The 26,009-nt window shown below is 44.7% G+C and overlaps 1 protein-coding gene across 2 annotated transcripts in view; it reads left to right on the forward strand.

The window, feature by feature from the left end:
• Blimp-1 (PR domain zinc finger protein 1) overlaps positions 1-26,009 on the forward strand; it is a 76,955-nt gene that overhangs the window by 27,080 nt on the left and 23,866 nt on the right. The window contains exon 1 of one of the 2 annotated variants that reach the window (XM_022078291.2): positions 17,496-17,610. The exons of the other annotated variant lie outside the window; for it this stretch is intronic. Within the exon in view, the coding sequence (XP_021933983.2) occupies positions 17,602-17,610 (9 nt within the window). The 5' untranslated portion in view covers positions 17,496-17,601. Of the gene's footprint in view, positions 1-17,495; positions 17,611-26,009 lie in introns of those variants that run through there. 2 annotated transcript variants of the gene reach the window in all.

Here is a 26,009-nt window from a genome sequence, read left to right on the forward strand (position 1 = left end):
GGTAGCATGGGCCCCTTTAATGGCGACTAAAGCGAAGGTACGAGGTTTTGTCAGAACCTGCCCGCGTATGAGTTTCGACCCCCGACAAGTTCGTCTCTGTTTCAAATGGGCGGTTGTGATGGACGGATCTTGGGTCTGTACATTGAAACGTGTCGTCGTAAATTTGGTTTGTAGCTAGATATCGGTACTGCCAACGAACCAGAGCGAAAATACCTCTGTCCGCTCTTTTCAGCCTCTGAACCCTTTCTGTGGTTGTAATGAAAGTTGGTAGACGTGCGTTAACAATAAATGTAGAAGAGCAGACATTGTTTTTTTTTTTCGAATGGGCGCTGACATACGTCGTACGTCCTTATTGAAAAAAAGCCCTTTTTTAATGGTAATATGACGACCCTGTAAATTACCGCGAGCCGTGTGGCTGGAACTGTAAACACGTCGACTGCTCACAACAGCAAGGAGAGATGACGCCGTTCATGAGCATTGCGCCGTGTAGTAAGGGCATCGCCCTGATGACGGAGGCAGTACGAACCTCTGAAACGTCGCTCAGCGTCCGCCACACTACCCATAAGTTCGCGAAATCCTGAAATCTCACATCGAAAGGTCATGGAAAATGCAATTAATTTCTCTTTGATTTTATTGTTTGTTTGTTTTCATATGAAGGGATCTGCTGTCAACGCATTCCATTAGCTATGACAGAAATGCGAAATTGGTGGCTTTGAGACGTAATTTACACACGAAATTCTTGGAACTATGTGTAAATAGAATTTTAATATCGAATACGAGAATAAATACAGAAAAATATTCAGCATTATTTTGATGCGAAGTTGGATAGGCAGATTTACTATGCAACGTGTGACCGACCCCTCGAGTCAGTGTTCTGCCCCCCCCCCTTCCCGCGCGACACACCCCCGCGCGACACACACCCACGTCACAATAAAAAAGTTGCTTGTCCTTTCTTGTTATTACTACACTGACGCAAACTCTTTCAGAACCGAACCTGCTCCCGCCCCTGGATCTAGGAAGTGTATCGCCCTCAAGAGGAATGTGTCCCCTGCAATCATAAATAGCTCTAATAAGAACTACCACAATAATTCTTGTTATTGGATCCGTGAGAACGCTTTGTAGCGCCCGTGCCTGCAGTGAGCGCTTAGTCTCATGTCCGGGCTTTAAGTAGCGCAAAGTTGCGACGTACTCGCTGATGTGAACGTCCTGGATGTTTGTTTATATAAGTTTACATGAGTGACGTCTTCATATAATTCTCACTAATCTCTGTTTGAATATCAAGAACTTAAATCCAAGGCGTGCGAAATCTGAGTTCGAAATCGTAGTTACATTTTCGTATGTCCTAATTTAAATAATATCCAATAGTATTAATTATTTGATAACATTTCTAAGATAACAAAGGATTCCTGTACAGATGTCATTGGCAAAACGGTGGCTTTGCGTACAAACTGTATACGAACCGTTGTCCCCTCGCGTGACACATGTCCTTGTCGCTTCTCCTCCCCAAATACGTTTTCTTCCTTGTCTTGTCGAAACGTCCATTCCGGACGACCGGAGTTCATTTCGTGGCAGCCAAATCAACGCGATTCTGGGGCCCTCCAAACATCTTCTCCGGAGGACACGTGAAAGATGTTTGCTCTGAGTTTATCCTGAGAAATATCGATTCAGTTCCTTCGTCTGTGTGAGACATTCCTCCTCTCGGACGAACGAACGAATTTCTTATGCATATCGATTACTGTAGTGTCACATCACATTCCTGGCGAGCCCAGGAAATAGCACGCGATCGCTGATTGGTGTGAAAACTGCCCTGTGCATTTGGTAAACTTCTAGCGTTGTATTTGACCGGAAATGACCGTCCTCGATGTCAGCCGACGACGAGCTACACCAAGAACACCTTTCCTGACTGGAAGATGTTAAAGATCCGTCTTATTTACTGCAGATCGCAGGAAATGCTTTAATAAACGAACTAAACCGCGCACTCGTAGTGAATACTCCATTCAGATGGCAACTTCATCGACGTAATAGTTTATATAAAATGAAATTCTGTAACGCGAGCGATAAGTTTGTGGCGTACTCGTAAAGGTTTTTGAACAAACTTCATCCTCGGAACAGAACGGATCGCCCGCGGCGCTACGTTTCTCCTTCGTCTTTTTCTACTTCAGTGCCCATAAACCAGTCTCAATTCTTCCTTCAAAATCGTCATGTAGGCTGTGTCGTTCAACCATGATTTTAGTATTCTGATCGCCCATGTTTTGTGCTGACTAAACGCTCATTGATGACGGCGCAGTTAAGGACGGTCAGTAGTTGGTTTCTCAGCCAGGTTAGCGTGATGATGAACTGCCTTCGTGGGCTTTCAAAACGCTCGGAAGAGTTTAAAATACGTGTTTATATTTAAGCACGAACTCGTTTAAGCCAACCAATGGACACACACACACGTTTACGTAAATCAGACTTTGGTATGCATTTGTCAGCGCTGACGACTCCTTATTGGGAGGTCCCCGGGGTTGAAGCCCGTCATATTCCTGACCCTGCAGGTCCGTACCTTAAACAGGGCCCGGGAGTTAGATTAAGGATGCCGTATAAAAATGGTAATGATGCAAATATTCAGAGTTCTGCAAAAGGTCATCTGAAGAGCAGAACTCTGCGCGTTCCAGGCGGATTGTCCCGTCATCTGGCGACCAATATTCGTAATTGACCAAGTTTTGGCAGTGGCGACTGCAGTCAAAGGAGTACACTTTAAACTGTAAGAAAAATTGGTGCCGCGTTGGAGAAAGCAGGGTGAAGACGGCCGCGCCGCTTGGATCCTGACGCACGTTAGCGGCCGAACGCCGTTCGGAAGGCGCGTCGTTTGTCGCGAAGCGAACGTAAGAGAGAGAACGTCGGCGTCCGTCTAGTGTAATCGGGCCGTAGTGCATCTCGGGCGGAATTGCGCATGCGTACCGAGTCCGGAACGCAGCGTCGAAATGCATCGTAGAGAAGCTCACAGCGATCCGTGTTGAGACAGGTCAGGGAAGCGTCGCTCAAGTTCACTCGCAAGAGGTTCCAGTGCTCGTCTCCTGACTGGCACGTCACTGTTTAAAAAAATACCCAGATCCTGCCTCCGGTGAGCGCCTCGTATTCTGTACCAATTGTATCGCCACTGCGGTGTTCGCACGGTCCAGTCGCCTGAAAATAAGTCGCCAGCTTTCAAAAAGGAAGCATCAGGTGAGAGAATGCATGTTGGCTTCGTCCTAAAATTATCGCCCAAACACAACTCGGGCCTTTCTTAATTAACGCTCATTCACATGAAATGATTTCGGCTTTCACTAATGTAATTGTCAGAACTTGTTGTGGTAATTCTCACTTTATTTTTACATGTCCGTGGTATTTAAAATTGATCACGTATTTTTCAGTATGTAATTTATATACTGCAAATTTTTGCAGCGTAATTCTTTGTAAATCCAACTTCTTGGCGGAAAATATTTAAACGATTCTGACACTTCAACTGCATTACATTGTGATTTTCAATTATTTGTTGGCAATTATTTTCCTTTCAGGAAATTCCGTTGCTGATATTGTATTTGTTTGTGATTGCTTGTTCTTGCTTATCTGTTAGCTAACAGCACAACCCCCCCCCCCCCGCCGGGCCACTTCTCCTTAAAAATGCAAATTTTTTCTTCCTTGAACCTAGTTCTGGCCGAGCCTCAAGAATTCTGAACAGCCCTTGTGGTGTTGTGTTTCTTACAGTAACCATTGCATATTTTGGGTCAAGGGCTCCGTTGATTTTTTGTGTAGGAAAGTTTTACTTTCAGGACTTAGGTTACATAATTTTTCCACCCAAAAATGTAGTCCAGCTTCAATTTTACAGTTCGGTTCTTTGTTTTAGAGTTAATTAATTTTTATATTTTAATTAATTGAGTACAAAATATAAAGTAGGATCTGAATAATTATTTTAAAATTAAATTGCAATACATAAGTTTACAACACTAAGGAGAACTAGTTAAATAATGCAATGTTGAATTTTGGTTATGATTTTTAAAAACTTTCACAGAAATATAATCATGTCAGAAAATGTCATAATACACTTCAGGATGTATGTCATTTTTCAGACTCAATGAAATGAGGTTATAAATAATGGGAACGATAAGATTTACAATCGAACAAGTTGAAATACATTCAACTTAGTAAGATTCTTATATCAATGTGCAATAATTATAATGGATAACTTGAAGGCAAGCTCTGGCAAAGTTTAATCACATACTTTTTTTTTATTTGAGGGCGAAATAAGTTGGCTTAAGTAAATACGAGCGCTGTGATGGAGTGGAACAAGCAAAGATTACAAATTTAAAATTAAATTAAAACAAATGTGAGAACATAGTTTTGAATAATTCATGTGAGTTAGTCTTAGGTTATGTTTCGTGGCATGCAATATAATACGCATTTTGAACAAAAATAAAACACTAATATGGAATTAACTACTGTGGAGATAAATTACGAAACTTACCAGTTGTGTCTGACTGGCGGAAGTTGCATTTTGGTCAGCTGGAGAAAACTGGGTCACTTTGCCTGCAAATCCACGTTGCATAAATAAGTGTTTTGTCAGCAGAATTAAGCTTGAAATCTCGATCACATTTTTTATTTAACCGTTCTCAGTGTTCTGTCCCCTCACGTCATTAAACATTGTCCCCACCTTCTTGCTGTTGCAAATTTTATTTCGTTACGAATTATTGATCGCACATTACATATCACTGAAGAATCTATTACCGCCGCCATGTTGTTCAAAACAGGCGGAAGTGTAGATGTGCGGACATTTTTAATCAGACTTTTGTCATATCTTGTGAGAAATTTGTTGCTCAATTTGCCCGATATTTAAATATTCGTTTTTCGGTGCAAGATGGTGGAATCCCTACGTGCCACGGAGACATCTTGACACAGTATCAGGTGTCGAACCCTCCAGGTATGTCGACCTACTTCCGCATCCTCTGTTCTTCGAAGTATTTTCACTGAAGCAGGAAGAAATCAGGCGAAATAATCAATTAATATATGCATTTCCGATCGGAACTTTTCCTACTGTGCTCGTGTCGCGTAAGTGTGCCGGAAAAGTCCATAAGTAGGTCACGTTTTGAATTTGTGAATAATAAGGACAAGATGGTGCGGTGTTGGGAGATGAAGCTAATGGACAGGATTTGTGTCGTTTGTAAAACTGTTTGTTTGTTTGCTTGTGTTTTGTGTCTAATTCGAACTGTATTATTTACATTCGTGTTGTTGGACCCACATATGGTGATGCTATTTGCTTGTGATAACGGACATTCAGCTAACGAATTTGCTCACAGACATTATGTGATTACAGGAATAATGATGATGACGCAGGTATTAATAGTTATAATTATGATGTAATTCGGATTTGATACTTTCATTTGACTGTATTGGTATTTTATCAGCCTCATATTGAAGTATCACTTTAAATATTATCCTGGCTACTGCAGGCATTGGAACATAATGTGGGTCTCTTGTGTATTCCGATTCAATACGATCTCCATGCTGTACATACATAGCTTCTTTACATGTTTTGATGATGTGTTAATGCTAATCTGTCATTGTTTGTTCCTCTGATCTGAGTGCAGTTCATTTATTTTAATTTACGTTGTCAGATCAAACGGATTATTGCATTCCGATATTTGTTGGCAGGGCGTTGGTCGAGACAGACACCTTCTTCTACGCCCCTTGCAATTTGGACTTTGCTATTAGGTCAGGCCAGGTCAGGTTATTTATTTTGCAAATTTCAATTTTAATGACAGTGTGTGTGTTCCTTGTGACGTGTTTTACCTTTTGCTCGCTGCCTGTTTTTGTTGGTGTTTTCCTTCTTAATGTCTTGTTGTCTTGTCACACCGACACTAAAAATGTCGGTGGCCGTGTTGGTGTGGTTTTTGTCTAGTCTGCCTTAATTTTCTGTTCTGTTTCCAGGTGTTGTTATGTGTGATGTGATTGCAAATTTTACAGGTTAGGAAAATAGAAACTGTGGCCTGCTCCAATTGAATTGATACAAATTACAGTGAAATTGTTAGCTGTGGGGTGCAGGTAGATAAAACTTGGCTTACGCACGCATTTTGTGAGAGGAGTGGCGTCTCTTTTGCAGCAAATCGCTTGCTTTGTGCCACACAGACCCCCACCGCCGCCTAAATTATTAATCATTAATGTCAGGCGTGAGGTGTCGTGTCTCCTTGCCGTCCTCGAACTCCATGCTTAACTGGCTAATTAGCCTCATTGATCAGGACCCATCATGAGAAGCTGATAGTCTCTCAGCTAGTCCAAGAATTGGACTCATTTTATGGAAGCGGAATGTCCATTACCTTGTTCACAACAGCCCTTAATCAGTCCCTACCCAAAGGCGCGTGCTTCACGAACAAAATTCTGTACGCACTTTTCATTTCTTCCAAGCATGCTGCATGTTTTACCCATCTCACCCTCCGTCCTCTTTGAAGAGTACAAGCCACTTCGCCTGTTCTATCGAAATGTTTTCCTCAGTACTCTCTTCTCAGAATCCTTCAGGCTTTGTGAGACGCCATCTTGACATAAGTATTAAAGCAACAACGCTCTTAACTTTACGTCTGTTTACATCAGTGATCACTAGAAATCTACTGCTTTAAATGATAGGGCAGACTTTGTTCCGGGTGGTTTACATTGGCGCGTCTCAAATGTTCAGTGCAATCACATACGTGTTGGCATCCCGACCGAATCACATGTGAAGATGCATTACAGTTATGAATTACAGGCTTCAGTCTTAAGAAAAGAGATTTTCATGAACGTATTTCATATCTGATGTAAGAAGTAGCCTCATATCGCCAAAATTTGGTGAAATTTTTCTCAGCGTCGTACTGAAATGTATTTGGAGCCGGATAATCCCGAAACCCTAACTTTAAACCCCTCATTTGGCAGTCAAGTGGTGAATTAAAACTTAGTGAAAGAAGGCTGTCTCCTGGGTTTTAGCACCGTGTAGTCTGGTGGAAGTTCACCAACGTTTCGGAGGTCCTTGCCGCCTCCATCATCAGGGTGAGGAGTGACTCATCGGCGCTACAGCCCAGCAGACAGCCATATTCATACTAACCGCCGTGAGAACCTCAGATCCTGCTTGAAACTCTGTGCAGTTTGTATTAACTTGGCTTAAGTGTGTTTAATGTTTTCTGTTGTATGGGACGGACAGATAACCTTGAGTCGCTCGTGTCTGAAGTGACGATCGCTTGCCTGCACGATCTATACAAAATAAATTTCGTCACTCGTTATTTGTCTGCAGCAGATGTGATTTTCCGTGGTCTGTACATCGAAACGAATTAACATGGTCTGTTATTGGTTAATTTGTACATTTTCATTACGTGCCCGTGCGATGAATTTCAATGAAGCCCGACGTAACTCCGTGCAGCCTCGGTTAGAGCAGAACGTATTTTGATCACGTCTTTGTTTCGAATGAACTCGGTCTCGTGGGGTGAGACGATGTGTGTGTGTGTCCTGGGGGGGGGGTGTCCATGAATCAGCAGTGTCACAGTTTGACAGGATAGCGGAAACTGCCCTTGTGCAATTTGCCGTTCAAGCGGTGGTCCGGGGCGTACGCCTGCCATCTTCGTCGCAGGCAAACCTCATGGCTCCAGGACGTTGCAAAGGGGCGTCACATGTAACTTAAAAGTAGGCTCGTTCTTACTTTTGTTCGTCGCGGCGCCACGGTGGACACCCCCCCCCCCCCCAGGAAGGTGTCCCGCGGTTCTTTCTCAGATTCGCGGCCTGCCATGTTGTTATGATGTTCAGCGTGGGCGTTCTCTTAGAATGCCAGCGGATGAAGGGAAGAGACAGCCACTCTTTTGTGTTAAAACTTACCGTCGTGTGGTTTGAATGTCTTAAAATGCGTCACGGTTTATCATTTTGAAGTCATCGTGAAAAACGCGTACTCAGTGAGAACTGAGAGCTAGTTAACATCTGTGATGCATTTGTTTAAAGAACGGTCTGAAACAAGATGTTACGTTATCACCACAGCCTCTGACCTTTGCTCTACGACACACCATTAGGAACCTCCAAGAAAGAAAGACATGGATGGGGTGGGACATCGGATTGATGTAACACGTAAATGCCTTATATAGAAGTTGTAAGTTGGTCTAGAAACAAAGGCAGAGTTACACTAGGACGGTGCATGTTCGTTCCTCGTCGCCGGGGTGCAGGACGGAACTACATAAACGTTTGTCGGCGTTCTTCTGGGTTTTGACAGGCGTCGCTGATGGCAACAAGCCGACAATATTGCTCGTGAGCAGAGAGGGCGCATTCCTAGTCATTAGTTACTATTTGGTTATTTAAGGAACAGCAGGGGTTCAGTTCAGTTCAGATATGCATTAATTGAGAATACTCTTTGGGGTGGTGGTGGGGGGTGGAGCGGCACTAGAGAATTAGTCTTTATGGAACTCCTTTCTGATGTTTGGAACAGAAGTTGACAGCCTCCACGCAGAGTTCGCTGATCTCTGGATGCCAGGGATTTGACGTTTTCATGACGTTGAGTCCGTCTTGTGGGTTGCAACGCTGTGTATACCGACGTTTCTGAGGTCCTTGCTGCCTCCATCATCGGCATATTATCCGCCAGGAGAAGTGATCACTTTATTTGAAGAGGAGCTCTGCCTGCTTCATGACACGACGTTTATTTTGGAAGTGAAATTATCAAAAGAACGTTTGTTCGTGGCCTCGGAGACATTTAAACACCGGAATGCAACGGGGATGTGCACTGTTGATGTTCGCTGCAAGTGCTGCGCTCTGCCAACCAGAAGATAGTAACCGAATAAACGAAGAGTTAAACATAGCAGCAAGGTTACCAACATTGCGAGACAGAGCGAACTTTCCCTCTTGCTCTGTGACCTTGCTCGACTTGGCTCATCTTCTGCACTGTGATTGACGTTCGTGCGACAGTGGCGTAGGTGCGTCGAGCCTTAATTACAGCCGCAGGACCGACCGAGATGACGGCCCCCAATTGAATCCTATTGCCATAATAACGGCGAGTGCAGCGCCAAGGCCCCCTCGGTGAAATGTTTTAGCATAGGTCAGGGTTGATGCAAACTGTTTAGTATGCAAGGCGTTCTTTGCGAATACAAAAGCTTTCGCGGACGGGAATTGAACAAAAGAAGTTGAAAGGCAGAAGACCAATTGTGTACAGTCCTGTCCAGAACTGTGGGCGGGGAGGTATGTAATTACCAACGTTTCGGAGGAACGTGTCACGTCCATCTTCAGGGTACAATCTGCGAGGCCGCGTGGAGTCGCAGGAGCAGAATCGATAACAGAGGCTGTATCTCGATGCCGACGTTTTGTGAACACTTGTCACTTGGTCTGGTAGTATTTTCAGATTTTCAAATCGTCGTCTGCATCACCCTGTAGTTTGTTGATGCAGATGCTGGACTTTTGCCCACTGCCGTAATAAGAGGCAAGAGTCGGCCAGAGCTGAAAGGCAGGAGAGTAAATGCCCGCTCTTCGCAAGGAATATTATTAGGCTCCTTTGAAGGATGAAGTAACATAGGGCAGCGACCTTCTTCTGAAGCTGACAGTCGCTCATGTAACCCGAAGGGTCTTTCCCGTGCTCTCAGCCAAGTAAATCTAAACCACACCTTACGCTTTATTTCCGTGGGATCTATTTTAATATTATCCTGCCATTTACGCATGTATCTTGGAAATAGTTTCTTTCTTTCTTTCAGGTTATCTGGCCGAAATATTGCGCGAATTTTTCCTCCCCATCTTTTCCCGTCCGTCTCACCCCCCTCTCCCCCTGGGCGTGGAATTAAAGTCTTCCCGTTGTCAGGACCGCCCTGATTCGGCTGTACCTGTAGGATAACCCCCATATGTATCCTGGGGTTCCCTGTCCCGCGCCTGCCGTAGTCACCATACCGCTGCCAGTTGCTAACAGAGGGAAAGAAACTGCACGCGTCTGCCTGGCGTTTCGCTTCGGTGTAAATGAACGGTGGAGCGCCCGAAATCGTGACCTACGAACTCTGGAGGCCGTTGGGTTAGGTTAGGTCAGCCCTTGCGTAACTTTGGTTCGTGGCAACGAAGTTTGCAGAATTTTGGGTGGGGAGTTCTGGTAACTTTTTTTCTCCAACGTGCGATCGTGTTCCCGCCAACGCTGGACCTAGGTCACGCTGAGACGTAGTGACGTGGCACCTCTGAGACCTGGTATCTTACGGGCGGGCTGAATACAAGCTTAGCTCAGTGTTACAAACCAGTAAGAGACTCCGTTGTTTTGAGCATTTTTTAACCTGTGACGAATGCATTGATCCTTCTCTGTCCGCATTTGTCTGTCAGTTGGTTATTTATCTTTATTTTCTGTATTTATTAGCCGCTTTCGTAACTTTCTGTGGCGTGTTTTTGTTTAATTTCTTGTTTAAATTGCATTTTTATCAAAACCGTTTCAATGATAAAGAACGCCAACGTTTAATAACAATTAAATGCGAAGTTTTTTAACTGCGTTCTGTTGTTATGTGTGAGTTCAGCTGCTGCTCGGTAGGTGGGACATCGTCGCATTGTTTACCACCATCAGCGTGTGTCAACATTACGAGTTATATCTGTAAAATTATCACCGCGACTGCCCTGATTAACAGAAGTTGTGAACATACCGCCTTCATCTTCAGACTGAGCCCGGCTGCTGTAGTAACAATTAAATTTGCGTATTTGTTAATATTCTTGTTCCTCGCAGCAAATGCAAATATGCAAATTACAGACGAGTAAAACTGTAAACAATTACGAAGGGAAATTATTCCATAACACAGAATCTTTATTGCCGACAGCGAAGAGCCAATCATGTGTAAATGCGATGACTAATGTGTTTAACAATAATCGTGTTCTGGGCGGGATTCGAACTTGGTTAAGTTCATGCAAGAATTAAATTCCGCTCTGCTACAGTGGCGCCATGAACTTCGCGTTGCCTGAACACTGAATTAGCCGCAGAAGATTTCTCGTTCTTTGCGGGGGCAAGCCGACGTTGCAGGACGGAGTTGGAAAGGTCAGTTCCATCCCTTGTACAGCTGGCACGGCGGTGGAGAGAATATTCACTTTAAAACTTCCCTCGTGCAGTCCTCTTTATGGCGAGCAGTTTCAACGACCATACTCCAATTACCCGTGCTATTTGTTTTGATTATACTCGTAAGCGAGAATCCCACTTAATCTCACGCAAATGACCAGAAACCAAATCCGTTGTTTTGGTCTAATCGGTTGTAACCGAGCGTGGACTTGTAGGCGGATACCAACGGTTCAGAGGAACGTACTGCCTCCTTCGTCAGGGATTCAAGCTACACGGCAGTGCAACCCGGAAGATCGGCGTCCTCAGTATTATCATTTCGGCTAATATTCCGTGTGCAAACGATACTGATGCGATGATTTGGAATGGATTAAAATGGCTTAGGTTAGGTTCCGACTGTGTGCTTTGCGAAGGGAACGTTCTGAGATTTGGTGACACGGCTGATTCTGACAACAGGCGCCGTGGCTGAATATGAAAGGAAACCGCTTTTGCTGTCGACAGTTCGAAACTTCGGCGTGTTGACTCGAAACTGTGCCAGAGAAACGGAAACCAGTCCTTACTCTCGATAATTTATTTACTGAAAACCTTGAGTAACTCGTGACGTCACTCTTGCGGCCTGCCCCTTGCGCCCGTGTTGCACGGAGTGCACCCGGAACAAGTGAATAGCGGACCGATCGCTGCCAAATTCGGGTCGGCCCTGCAGTTGCAAGGCAGTGGGCCGGGCGTCCCGACGCATTCAGACGCGGCCTCCGCGAAGACGCCCGCTCGCTGTCCGTGCCCCTTCGACTTATATAAGGACGATGGATACCTGGGGGGCTGTTCAGGCCACGGCGGAAGGCACCCCCGGGACCTCTCGTCAGACGTCGATGAACGACTATTTTATTTACTGTCTGTTCGTTTTCGTCGGAATGATTCCTTGAGTTTAGATAACGCGTTCAGTGGGAACGTTTTCCGACGTTTCAGAAACTGTTCCCACATAAATTCCTTTTTTCGCGCAAGGCACTGACAGTCGATGAATGGCTAACATTCAAACAGGATGTCGCTGTACGGGCATGGTGTTCGTGGGTTTCCTCAGTCACATTCATCCACGCCCTCCCCGTATTTTTAAGGGCGCAAATAGACCGAGGCTTGGCCTGCGTTCTGTCTGCGACCAGGCGGCGCGTATCCAGACACCCCCCCCCCCCACCCGGGGCCGCTGCCCGCCTCACGTTGCTGTGGACTCACCTCATCGCAATCAATAATGCCTAATAATAGTGTTCAGATGTACGGCACAACGCAAACACCACGGTCCTTTGGTGCGCCCTCTCGTGATTTTATCCTGAACCTCTCTTTACGCAGATGCTCCCTGTGGCGAGGGCCTCCCTCGTCACGACCCCCGTGGTGCCTCCCCCCTCTCCAGCGTCTCTGGCAGGCACGTCGCTTCGACCGATTCGCACAAAAGTTAGTATGAACATTAGGGCATTAGATGCCTCCCCCATCCTTGGTCTTTGAAACTTCTTATAATCAAACGCGGGTGGCGTGCGAACTCGTCTTAAGTCAGATAAGGGCCATAAGAGATCTTCAAAAAATGTACAACTTTCGCTTGTTTCTAGTAAAATATGGCGGCCGTGCGAAAATTTGTCATTTAACCTTCGTCCTGACAGTGGCACTTATCTGCAGGAAACGTGGCATTACAGCAAGGACGCGGGTTTGTAGGCGGGGGAACTCGGACTTGGAACGACGAAGATCTTCCGCCATCGTGTGCACTTACCTTAGAGCAGGAAGACAGAGAATCCTTCCTCTTTGCTACTTGTTGATCTCGTATTGTTGCCATAGCGATGAATCGATTCATTTATTTTTATCGCCAGGAACCTTCACGTCCTATTGACTTTTTTCCAAATTGCTAATCGAATTAATATTGACTTAACCAGTAATGCAGTTCTGTCTGCATGGAATGCCATTAGTCTCTTCCGGGAAACGTGGAACCGGGAAGCCACGAAGTCGCCTTGCCTGTAATTTTATATTAACCACCGCATCCCTGCAGGCAGATGTACTGGGTTCGTACCCAGCGCGGTTTTGTCCAAGCGTGTACTATCCACACAATAAACATTGCTTCCCAGTGCCAGTACTTTGTATCTCTGTCTTTAGTTTGGATAGTATATCAGAATACGGTGAGTGGGACGTGTCGCTTACATCTTCCAGGTAGAAGCAACCACTGACAACACCACACGGCGTCATACACGTGAATCAGGAAAGAATCGGCTCTGTTGCGATAGTGCGGCCGATTCCAGTCGATATATCGATTAAAGTCGTTGTGGTAGTTGATATGTGTCTGGAGATTTTCCTTCTGAAAGAGAGGCATTTTTCATTACGGACGAAATCACAGCGGCTAATAGGGTGTTTAAAAAATTAAACGCTGTGGATTGAAAGTATTTGGAGAAGTGGGTGAACGATCGATATTGCGTGCTTCACTGAATCGATAACAGATTAAATTCCAACAACAACAACTCCCGCCCTTCCTCTGAAACCCAGAACATGAGATTGTAATTGGGCCGTCTGTAAGTCCACCGGCGTTCGATGTGAGGTGTCAGGGCGATGTGGGTATAGGTCTATACAGACGTTTCGGAGATGTATGCAGACTCAGTAATTAGGGATGGAGAAAATTTTCTCGTTTATGAGGCGCGTATGAAATTTCAGTCAAATATCTAATTGCTTAACGATGGTTGTTCGTTATGATTCGTCGCTGCGATGTGCAGACTTTGTATCCGTGGGCTTTCCTGTCCTGTATTGAAACGTGAGTACTGCTTTAAATGTTGATGTTTTATCGACCAGTCGGCCACGCGGAGGTCGCGGCACTGATCTAACGCAAAGTAAGTTTTGTAAACCGATTGCAGTCGCATTTGTCAGATGTACAGAATCGTTTCGGATGCGTAACTTAAGGCCTGCAGCCAAACTTGTCCTCATTAAGGTCGTCCACAGGCGTCAGCTGTCATGTTTTCGCCTTTTTTGTGTGAAGAATATTTCCAGCAAAGGTTAATTTCCTTCCTGCTGAAAAGGTCTTTTAGTAAAGTAATTTCTTCGTCTTCTGGGATTTTGCGCCGTGTAGTCTGGTAGATATCGCCCTGATGATGGAGGCAGTAAACACCTCTGAAACGACGGCCAGTTCCTTCAAGACTGCACGACGCAACTTTCCAGAACACAGACATATATATGGTATTTTTCTTTAAAAAACGTTAACTCGTAAATGACAACTGATGTACAATTTGCATTGCTAGCGACACCTGTGATGCATAAATTAATCGAAAAATTTTCGTGCATTTCTATACGAGGTAGAATACATTTATTAGATTTGACCGAACACCACACCCGGCTTGAAACATGATCTGTCGCCTTCTGATACGACGCAGTCCGGGTGTCTTTGAGACCAGAGTGCTGGGGGGAGGATGTAAGGGTGAGATTGGCGGGGCATGTGGCACGCGTGGGAGATACAAGATATGCATACAAATTCTTAGTACGGAAATCCGAAGGGACGAGGCCACTTGCTATATTTGTACCGGAGGATAATATTGAAGTTTCCCCCAGCGCCGGTCTGGACTTAGCGGTGGCGAGCAGAACTCACGCGGCCCGCCGTGGCCCGCCGGAACGAGGTGGGCGGGGAGTGTGTGAGTGGACCGCCACTTCCGCGTGGGTCGCCGCCTGCCGTTCCCGAAGACAAATATCGACAATTGTGCGACATTTGCTGTGTTGTTGCACCGTGTGGTCTCGTAGGTCCCTGCTGCCTCGATCATCAGGGCATACTACACGGCGCAACAACCCAGAAGACAGTGAAATCTCAAACACTGCTTTTTCGACAAATGTTTTTGCGGTGGTAGATCCTTCCACGCACGTGCTAGCATTTGATTGGTGCGTTAACCTGCTCAGGTCTTACTGTCGCAACGTAAGACACCTCATTCACGTCCTCCTCTGTCTCTCCTCTGCTAATAGGAGATAGCCCGCCCTTTCTCTTCAGCTGTGACTCACGCGTCAGTCCGAGTGCATTATCCCCTGTAATGTTGACAGCACTGCCCTCAGTCATGCGATGTGATGGTTGGTACTACTGCTCTTGTTTGGTTTTCGGGGCGAATGTCTTGATACTTTACGGATTTGCTGAACATATTTTTAGAAGATTTCGGAAAAGCAACTTTAAGTAGACCGCGACCACGCAGAATTAATGACTGACGCACTGTCCCACGTTTTATGTATTAAGGCAGGTCTGCGCCGACCTCTGAACTGTACACTCCTCGTTCTTAACGCTTTGTCAAGAATTATACGTGTTAATGTCGTGATTACTGCGATGGTATTTTAAATCTCCGGTCGATTTCAGCAGGTTGTTCTCATATAAGCAGCTTATCCTAATTCAGCTTTGCGTCTTTTCCCCGATTTATCATGGCGAGCAGGACGTCATCTGGGGGGCCGATGGTCGCAGTTTCACTGGGACACAACCTCACAAGAAAGAGGGGGTCGAATTCGTCGCTCGTCAAACCTTGACTGCGGTGAAAACACTCTTTCGGAATCACAATATAAGTCCCAGTGGTTTAGTTGAGTAGCCTGGTTTGCAAAGGGTCCCGGGTTGGATCTTAAAATAAAATTGCCACCGTAAAGATAATTTACTTCCGACTAAATTGTATGGCAGTTGGGCTAATTTTTTGGTCTTGAATCATTAAGAAAAACGAATTCGATGGATGTCGTCCAAGAAATTCGCAGGCAGTCGCCCGTGGACGGGAATAGAGCCGTCAGCCCTTGGGTCGTGCCGAAACTTGATGAACGTGAATGACGATGATAGGGAAACGCGAACGCTTATGTGAAGTGCCCTGAATGTGTGACGCTGGACCAACTGGAGATGTTTGAATAGCCGTGAGGGGGTGACGTCGCACTCATTTCCTTTCGCTAACTGCAGCTGAAAATGAATCGTCTGACGCCCGTCGTCGTCTTGTGCAACGCGGTTGACTGCCAGGGATGCCCTCGAGGCCCTGACAAGCTTCCGGTTTCACCAGTAACCAGACTCATCATCGGCTTTGCCGGAGAAACTCCTCCTTCTGCCTTGAAGAATGTTGCCAGGTTTGATTTCACATTCTCGATCTGGCGAGTCTGAAGTCGGTTCTCTTCTGGGATGTTGCGCTTTGCAGTGTGGTATACACTGACCGACGTTTCGGACGTGCTTGGTGCCTCATCGCCCTGATGGTGGAGGCAGCAAGCGCCTCTGAAACGTCTTCCAGACTGCTGTATCCACTGGTGTAGTGACGTTTGGAACCGAAGAGTATTTTCAAGATCAGCGGAAGTGAACACGAGGCGGGAACCAGGCTTCATTCAGTTACGTAGCGGTTAACCTCGTGGTAGTCGTAGATCAAGGTCCTGGCTGCTGCAACTCCGTTGTGGTGCCAGCTCTTGCAACACTGACCTCTGACACTTTCGGCAAGAGGTCAGTGGTAGCTCACATACGTGTGCCACATGTAGGGTTAGTGGGCACTGGTTTGACCAAGGTCGTAAGGCGGTCGGATGTTTGGGTCTCTCGTCCGTGTTGGCCCGGGGAGGGGGGGGGGTGTCTCTGGGGTCGCGCAGTGCCGAGGGGGGGGGTGACCACTGTACTCGGCAGGTTGCCTATATGACATTTGTGGTGCAAAGTCTACCTTGAAGAGCTGCTTGGTACTTCTTGGATGATCTGCCCCGAATTTTGTAATGCGGTGTCCCTGCCCAGTGTTCGCCAAACGTTATTTCTGTAAAGCTCTCTTTGGAGAGTGGCTTCTATAACCGTACAAGAAAAGCACATCGCCTATCTTTATGTTTCGCGTAATTGTCTGTGTTTTGTAAAATAGTCTGGTTCGTGGTCATTGCCTGGGTGTGTTTAATCGGCCAAAGATTCGTAACCCCTGGAACTACCTCATGGGATCGTTGGCCTTTGACTTAACATCTGTTCACTTTTTCGCCGTTGTTGGGTCGCGGAGAATTTTTCGCCCAACTGCCTCTATGATCGACATAACGCGTTTTGAATTTGAATCTGCACTTAGCCAGTCATGATCAGAAATGAAGCATTAGGTTTATTAGCATTCGATTGCATGTAATATTCTGTGGGGGGGGGGGGGGGGGACTGTCAGTAAACAGGAACAGAACAGATCTTCTGATGATACGCGTAGTTTATCGTCACCATTGTAATTATTAAAGATAATATTTCATTTTTAGAATTACAAAAATTTATTCACCACACTGAGAAACGTGTTTAAACATTTGAAATTTAATCTGATCATTAGTATCAACGTGATGTCACTGATTCTTTCTTCATATCATCAAAGCTTCGCACCCATAAAAATTTACAAAGACCGAGTTCTTGTGAGCTCACTCTGTTTATAAACACTCACCACAGCAGTTTTCAAATTAAAATCACACGAGAGCCATTTTAAATAAATATGACGACGTGAAGTGAGCCAAATCCAAATCCATTTTACGAATGGTTCCTCTTCTGTTTCAGGGAGGCGTCCGTTTTGTTGAGGTCGTGCCAAGGAGCGCGAGGCACTATGACGACAGAAATTGTTCCATGGGCGAAGTAATTCACAGGTGACATCTACCGGATATTTTCGACCATGCGTCAGGTAGGCAATGCAATGGTTGTTCCTTTATTGAAGCTAATAGGGCGGATCACATGTGAGAGTCGGTATTGCAGCCTCTCACTTGCCCACATTCGCCTAATCTCTTGTTGCAAAACGTTCTCCAGTCTTTGCTCTCGTCTTACGTCGAATCACAGCAATTTTAGAACAGATTTAATTTTAAAACACTGTCACTTGGTTTTATTTTTTAATTTACGTATATTTTTAGACTAGTTTTAAAAATGAATTAATTAGAAAATAAAATACAAATTATTTCGCTGGAAAGCACCGCAGGGGCACTGAAGAAAGAAACATTTCAAGATGAACTTTCTTTCTGCTCAAAAGAACCCCCAGTTGCAATCCCGACCCTGCAGGAGTTATTTATCATTACATTTTATATTTGCTAATGCCCTCGTTCTTTAATAATCCGCTTGAAGACAGAGTCCCTTTGTATTACTTAAGTTCGCCCGAAACTCGAGAATGAATTAGATTATGAATGTTCGTGAGTCAGTGACGTTTATTAGATATGGGATTTGTGTCTTCTGTCGGGAAATTTTCGTCGTGTGGCCGCCCTCGTTTACTGAATTGCTTTTTCACACAATGGAAATTAAAACAGCTCTATGCCAACTTTTGCCGTAGTCAAGAGTTTTTAATATTGTAATTTTTAGTGCCAAATCTAAACCCACATAGCGCGAAGGAAACTTTGCCGCGCTGTGTTCATTAATAATATAATTTGAAGGCTACAACACACAGCTTTTTCCCTTGTCATGTCTTCTGGAAGCCACGTAATAACGTATATAATTCAGGCTCTGGCTGGAATTGGGGGTGGGGGGGTTAGTTTGTAACGAAAATATTCCTGGTAATATCCCTGACCTGTCTCCGAACCTTCATACTTTCGTCAGTGATGCACAAGTAGACGAGGGTTGCCAACGTAACAAACTGTTTCGGATTCAGAACTCCAGGCTGCCGCCAAAAGATGTCAGGACCATGCAGAAAACTTATCCGTGGTCCCCATTTGACTCTCGTGGTAGACGTCGAATAGAGGCGGGAAGGTTTGGTCTCAATTTTACCCTTCGCTCCTTATAACACTCATATGGGCATGCATAAGCCTAATCGAACGCACGATCTGCCCACAAACCCTAAATTTGTATCTGGCCCTCTCTTATTCTCTAAAATGCATTCGTCTGTTTCGGTGGAACGCGAGTTAAGACGTTCTTGGCCATCTGCTGGGGAAGAGAGTAAGTTTTTGTAGTTTGGGGTGCTCGTGTTCCCGCGATTATCGATACATTTCTATTCGCGATATCTCGTTTCTGCTTCTGAAACTGCAGTATCCCAACTGAAGTAATGTTTACAGATGAAAGCACTTTCATAAAATACGTAACAAAAGTTTAGGACGTATTTTTTATGACTCGGTGAATTTGTTAATTTGCGTCTGGGAAAACTGCGACATATTTGAGGGAACGAAGTAGAAATATTTGGGTTTTTTCGGTAGTTTATTAGGACTGAAAAATTACGCATTTAAAAAACATGAGCTTCGCCATAGGAACAACCTTTCTCAGGTCCACTGATTCTTTATTCGCGATGAAAGAGAATTCAAACAATCACGTGGAGCTAAAAGAATTAAACAAGTTAGGAAAGCTGTGTTGTAAAAGTTCCATGCAAACGGCGGTGAAGTCGGGCCGTTACGAACACTAACCAGATTGCGCAAGAGATGTGACGTTTTTTCGCGGCGATTAATTTATCGATGTTTTTGTACTGATAGGCGACTAGCAGCGTTACGAAACCCGTCCACATTGCATTAGAATCCAGAAAATCAGCATCGGTACAAACGGAACTCGGACCGACACTTTTTGGTGTAATCCTTGCGTACCAAATTTAATCCGAATCCATTTAACAGCTTCGAGCATGAAATATGCGGACAGACGCTGCCTGTCCTCTATGCTCAAATAACGTAAGATGAGTCCCTCTGGTACGACGTGATTAGGGAAGTATTTTGATTTTGATTTTAATTAAACTCTGGAGCAGTCAAAGTTCTTAAAATCCTGACCGTCTAAAATGGCGGCTGCCTTCTGGGCTGTGCGCCGAGCATCCAGGCAGAAGTTTGAAATCTTCTATCGGCCAGTAGACTGGAATGCAGCGACTCGTAGACTCCTCTCTTCACGCACTCTGTGATAAACCTAATTTAATTGATGATGGTTTAATATTTGTCTCTCCTCCTTTCCTCCATTATTTGTTAAATTATCTATTTTGTTCCTTTGTCTCGAAGTTTCATATGACCGAGGTAGGAGCGTTCTCAGCGATGATGGCAAAATGCAGTTTTAAAAATGTCGCTGCTTAAGTAACTACGTGTAGGTTTAAATAAGGCGATGTGTGTCTCATTTCCATTACGTCAAATACGTAACCCTGGAAATCTCCGCGTAATTGAGGACCTTTTTTTATTTCATCCTTTAAGAGGATTGAACTCGTAGATGATAAAAAGTTATGGACGCTTGCTGGTGTGTAAAAGTGCGCCTTATTGTTACGTTGACCCGCAGCGCACGACAGATGACGGCGAAGGGTTCGGACAGGACATGTTCTTCGCTGTCGTTAGGACTATCCAATGGGGAGGGTCCGTGCAAGATCGGTCCATAGCAAATTTGGTTTACATTTCAGTGCATGTCATGTTTGGCGAGGGGTAGGTAGACGAGTTGTGTAATTACTTCCGTGAACTCGTACAGCGGATCCCAAAACTAAGAAAATTAGTTTCTCTGCTTCAGATGTTGTTTTCCTTTTGTACAATTCGTATTATAAAATCTACTGTTTTCCTTCTGTCTTTATTCCCATTAACATAAACGCAGATGCGAAATGCTCGCATTAGGCAAACGAGATTTTATAATTACTTTAAAACCCTTAGATTTCAGTCTTTCTCAGTGAAACAACATGGCAGGCCGCGCATCTGGGTTTTCGCTGCATGATTAGAGACTCGCGGTTTGCGTGTTCGAAACCTGCAGTTCCCTCCCGTGCCTAGTATCGAGAGCCACTCATTGGTTGCACCGCTGTCAGGGGTGCACGAAGCCCTAAGCGCCGTCTAAATACGTGCAAAACGTTCTGAGGGCGCAGTGGTGGAGGGTTCGTAAAATTACCGTTGTCTTGTCTTGAAGTGACTGCTAGAAATATTAGCGATTCTTTGTCAGATTAGCCGGTTCGTGGATCACGATACGAACTCGGGCCTTCTGGTTACGAAGCGGTCTCTGTTTTATGACCCGCCGAATGCCCGGAGGGGAGTGTTTGTAGCTGTTTAGATTCTCGGGTCCATTCCCAAGTAATGGATAATAGTCTAACTGTAAGCCAGATTGTCAGTAAGAGAATGAGTGATCTAGGCTCCAGATAATTCCTAAATCATTTTCATTTTCAATTCATTTAAGATCTAGAGGAGGAAGCTCTTATTGTGTAACTTTGGAACAGATTTTGTTTCAGACTTTATTCAAGTTTGAATCTAAACCCGTAATTAATGCTCATTGCCAAACTCCGAATTGTCTTCTTTAAAGTTCTACATTTGACTCTGCGAGATTTACTAATCTTCGTTAGTTAGGGCCTGCTCCAGAAGTTTTCTTGGAAGATTCTTGGACAAGCAAACATCCCGAACGTGGATTTGCAAACCTTTGAAGCCGAAACTCTTCCGAATAATATTTAAGAATTCGGTCCGTACCGCGAAGAAAACACACCACTTCACCGAATATCAACTGGTTAACGCTGATTAAGGAATTAATCGCTGTTTACCGCGGGGCTCGTACGAAATCCGTCGCTGTGATCATCTTCGAACTCACCGCAAAGAATTATTGATTCTTGAAGCAGGCGGAACACTGACCTACCACCAGAAGTGAAATTTACCTTTTCATCGGCTCTCAGACATTCGTTTTTGTCTCTTCTCGCTGGGGTTTGCCCCCGTCAGATGCCTTTTTCATCCGCTTCTCCGTCTGTTCGAATGTTAACGACTGGCCGACGACTGAACGAATTTTAATCAGATTTGGTGTGCGAAAATTTGGCGACACATTCAAGTTTTAGTCGTTAGATGGAACGTTAGCGAAGAAGAGACCTACATGCGTCGATGCGCCCCAGATTGACCGGGCGGGGTATCATCCAGGCTTCCTTGGACACAATGGTTAACAATCGTTGCCTCGGGAAAAGGTCAAAGGTCATATCCTGTCGACTGCTCTGGAACCGTTCCCCTGGCTTGTTTTCTGTGACGGTTCTGCAGAAGCTGATAGTATTTCAGGTGGTCGAAACAGAACCTGGTTTGCCCCTGTCGAGAGCCAGTTGAATCCAGTCCGACGTCGAAAACCGTATTTAAGATCGGTTTTAATCTGAGCGACTTACAGCTTCTTGAAAAAGGAGTTTGTTATTTAGCGCTAAGATGGCGGCACCTGGCCGCCGGCGTTGACTGTGCCCTGACGCCTCATCTCATGAAACGCAAAACTGGCTTTGATCTGTTCCTGCAAATAAAGCTCGCGTCTTCTCCCGCGATTTCCCGTTTCATTAACGTAGAAAATGTAAGCTCATGCACTCACAAGCAAAAGCCACGGGCGTGGGTGTTTCGCTGTGTTTGTAACGGGAATTCGTCAGAGTTGCAGATTCGATTCTCGCTGACCATTGGAACTTCGAAGATGGTGGATGCTGTGGGGGTGTTGCTGCTCGCCGAGGTTTAAGAGCACTCTTAATGAAGTGGGATGGGTGGGTGCCGGTTGGATTCATCTGGCTCATGGTAGGGTCCAGTGGCGATCTCTTGTGGTCACAGTAATGAAACGTCGCTTTCCATAAACGGCGTGTAATTTATTGAGTAGCTGAGCGACTGTTAGCTTCTCAAGGAGGGCTCTGCCCCGTGGAAGTAGTTTGGCACTATAATTATCCACCCCCCACCCCCCTTTGACACGGATATATCCGTGTATAACTCTCAAAATCTATTTTTTCCAATTTTACCGATTTCTGGTTCCACAGATCTCGTGTCGTTAATTTTATATTTAGGTATTTTCGTGTTTTCAAAATCCAGAAGTAGCTTAGCTCGCTGAGATCCTTCTGGTGTCTGTTGCAAGACTTTCCTAACTTCGAACAGACTCAAAATTGTTCGCCGCGTAGCCATGTTTGTGTAACAGCTGAGTTACACCGCAGCGCTTCGAAACATTTATAACTACTGAAATTTTACATTTCTCGCTTCTGTGCCTTCTTTTGTTTTTTCTCCTGTTTGTTTGTAACAGACGTCCAGGTGCACTTGAACATTCCAACATGGCCGCCAAATTACTTTTGTTCGTTTTCAGTCTACGACTGTTTTGCAGGTCTGTGGCCACACGTAATTTCAGGGCCCTGTAGGGGTCGTACAGTTGCAACCTCGGCAGTTCGCTCATGCGCCTCGTAATCACTGATTTTGGAAAATTTAAATGTGCAGTTTAGCACACACACAGACCTCTATGGATTCCTGAAACGTGTTAGATATTTCCATGGCTTATTTTGTGTTCGGGCGATAAATCATTTAAAATTTTAAAAATAAACTTTGTGGGGGGGTTGAATAACCGCCGATCTGGAACTGTTGCTTTCGACCATTCGACTATTTAGGCCTATGTACAACTAGTGAAATTGAACGTCATTAAATGAATCCAAGCCTCGAAATGGACAGCCCCGCTATAATCCTTGCCACATGATGACTTTTGGATGACCTGCGCGCAAATGATTCGCTTATCGTAAACCAGGGTTTTGTTATCAGGCGTGAGCGGAGACTTGAAAAAAATGTCCGCTGGAACAAACTCTGCCGGCCAGGAGGAAATGCACTAGGTACTGTTGTGTTGACGATGGCTGCCTTCTGGGCAGGGCATCGCCCTGGTGATGGAGGCAGTAACCACATCCGAAACGTTGGTAACTACTGACTACACGGGTTGAGAGCCCAAGACAGGCCATGAGAACGTGTTGAATTTTCAAGAAATCCGTCGCTGTTTTTACCAAAGGAAAGTCGGGATTGGGATGTCCCCGTCTTCTGCAGATTTGCTGGCTTGCCGTTTGTAACGCGATGAATGTTCCTGCCTCGTCGACAGCGCATCGACCGGTAAGAGCTGCCACCGCTCTAAACCAGAGTCGAATTTTGGCATGAACTCTCTGGATCGAAATTATTGCTGCATTAAGCTATATATAGCATGGCGCGTGCTTCTTTTATTGTGACTGAACCTAACGTCGCCTGCGTGCATTTACAGAGTTCGGCGTTCACGTGTCTCAAAGCCAAACAATGTCTTGCCCTGGGCTGTCCAGTGTCGGTGCGTTTTATATACACGACGTTTCGGCTGGGCTTCAGGCCGTTGGTTATCATTATGCTGACTGATTTTGTTTTAAATTTCACGTTGGCCGTCAGACCACCGGGACACCGAATAGCGTACCAAATACTGTGCAGAAGGTCCCGGGTTTGGTCCCAACCGTCGCCATTAATATTACAAATCGTCGCACAATTTAAAAGTCGTATTTTTATTTTGTGACGTAGTGAGTCATATTTGATGCTGTGTTCTTGCTGGACGAGAGATGACGGAACTTGGGAGCTCTCGGAATCGGATGAATGTCACCTTACATAATGTCATAATATTTGTTTTAATCTTGTCAGTCTAATCACAATAAAATTCCTATTAAATATTAAAATATTACTATAATTAACATTTAAATATTTAAAATATATTAAATGACGTTCTCTATCGAAATGTTCGATTTACATTAGACCATCGCTTTTTACACGACATGTTTCAGTTCTAAAACACCTGAAGATAGTTCTTTTAGAGCCGAAACATGTCGTGTAAAAAGCGATGATCTAATGTAAATCGAACATTTCGATAGAGAACATCATTTAACATATTTTAAATATTTAAATGTTAATTATAGTAATATTTTAATATTTAATAGGAATTTTATTGTGATCAGACTGACAAGATTTAAACAAATATATATTTATCACAATATGACGCAACTTTATCATCTAATGTCATAATAGTTAATCGTGAATCTGTGCTTTCGGGCAACGTACAATTTCATTTTCGTGGCAGACGTACGTGGGGAGGAACATGGCGACCACACAGAAGAATTTTCGTTTGGTGAGATTTCAGGTTCTCACGGCGACGGAAATGAAGGGGGACCTCCTGTCTTCTGTAGTCTGGTAGAAACAGACAAGACGATTCAGAGGTGTTGACTGTTTCTGCCACCAGGGCGATGAGTAAACGGTAATCAGCTCAGAAAAGCGTCTACCAGGCTTTACGGTATAACAGACAGCCGACCAGGTTCGAATTTTTATTTGTTTGTAACGGCTGAAAGTGCCGGAATGTTGTCTGGTAGTGTTTAAAAAATATCATGCAAAATATGAGTGGGAAAATGGCGACCGTCGAAATGATTGAGGTTATGTTTTCAGGCTTTCGTACGCAACACTAAAGGATTCGAGTAAAAACAGACCAATATAATATAATAAAGAAACAGTTACAAATTTAAAACACGTGTAATAATGAATCCCCCTCCCCCCCTCCTGTCCCAGGAACGTCATCACAAGGAAATGCAGCTCGTCCCAGCGAATTTACAGCTCTCGTGTTCAAAATGGCATCCGAGAGAGAGGACAGGGCGGCCGAGAGAGAGGAGAGGTGACTGGGGCAAGAGTGAGCGAGACGGAAAATGGGTCAGTAGTGTCGAGTCTAGCCTAGTTATCGATCGGTGCCGCCAGACAGCGCGATGCTCGTTTACTGCATAAAGCGCGAACGATACAAGGCGACAGGGCCCCATTGTTGGACGATGGACAGTGTTGCAGCTGGGATTAATCACCTTTTTCATCTTCTTACGACTTTTAAGTTGCAAAGTTTAGAAAGACTGTGAGTCTCTCTCTCTGCCGAAAATAGGTTCCAGGCTTATATAATACACCGTGGAATTTTAAAACATGCCACTGGCCGTTTTCATGAATTTAAATTGATTTTTTAACGTTTTAAGACGTAGAAACGGAATTGATCTGTTCTGGTTCCGTATTCAACAACGTGGTGACGTCATAAAGCCATTGAAAACGAAGCTGTTACGTCACTTCCGGTGTCCTCTTCTGTTCGGGGTTTCAAGTGTGCGCCGTCTTGAGCCACTTCTGCACACAAAACAAATCCAGTACGTTATTACCCCGGGGGAGGGGGGGAGGGGACACGAAGTACTCTTTATTTTACGCAGTTGTTCGGAGCTCTCCAGACTTCCGCGGAGAATGTTATCAACTATTATTATCGCACTTCGACAGTTAACCCTTTGAAACCGAAGCTAATCTGGACATTATTGAAGCTTTCAGTCCGTACAACAAAGGAAACAACACAAAACCAGTGATTAACGCATTTCAAGGAAATGTTCATTGTTTTTACAGAAAAATTTATGAGTTATTGATTGTTGAAGCT

This window comes from Zootermopsis nevadensis, unplaced genomic scaffold, assembly GCF_977971745.1.
Source record: "Zootermopsis nevadensis isolate Lab colony 2312 unplaced genomic scaffold, Znev_1.0 Znev_ptg000061l, whole genome shotgun sequence".
NCBI lineage: Eukaryota > Metazoa > Arthropoda > Insecta > Blattodea > Termopsidae > Zootermopsis > Zootermopsis nevadensis.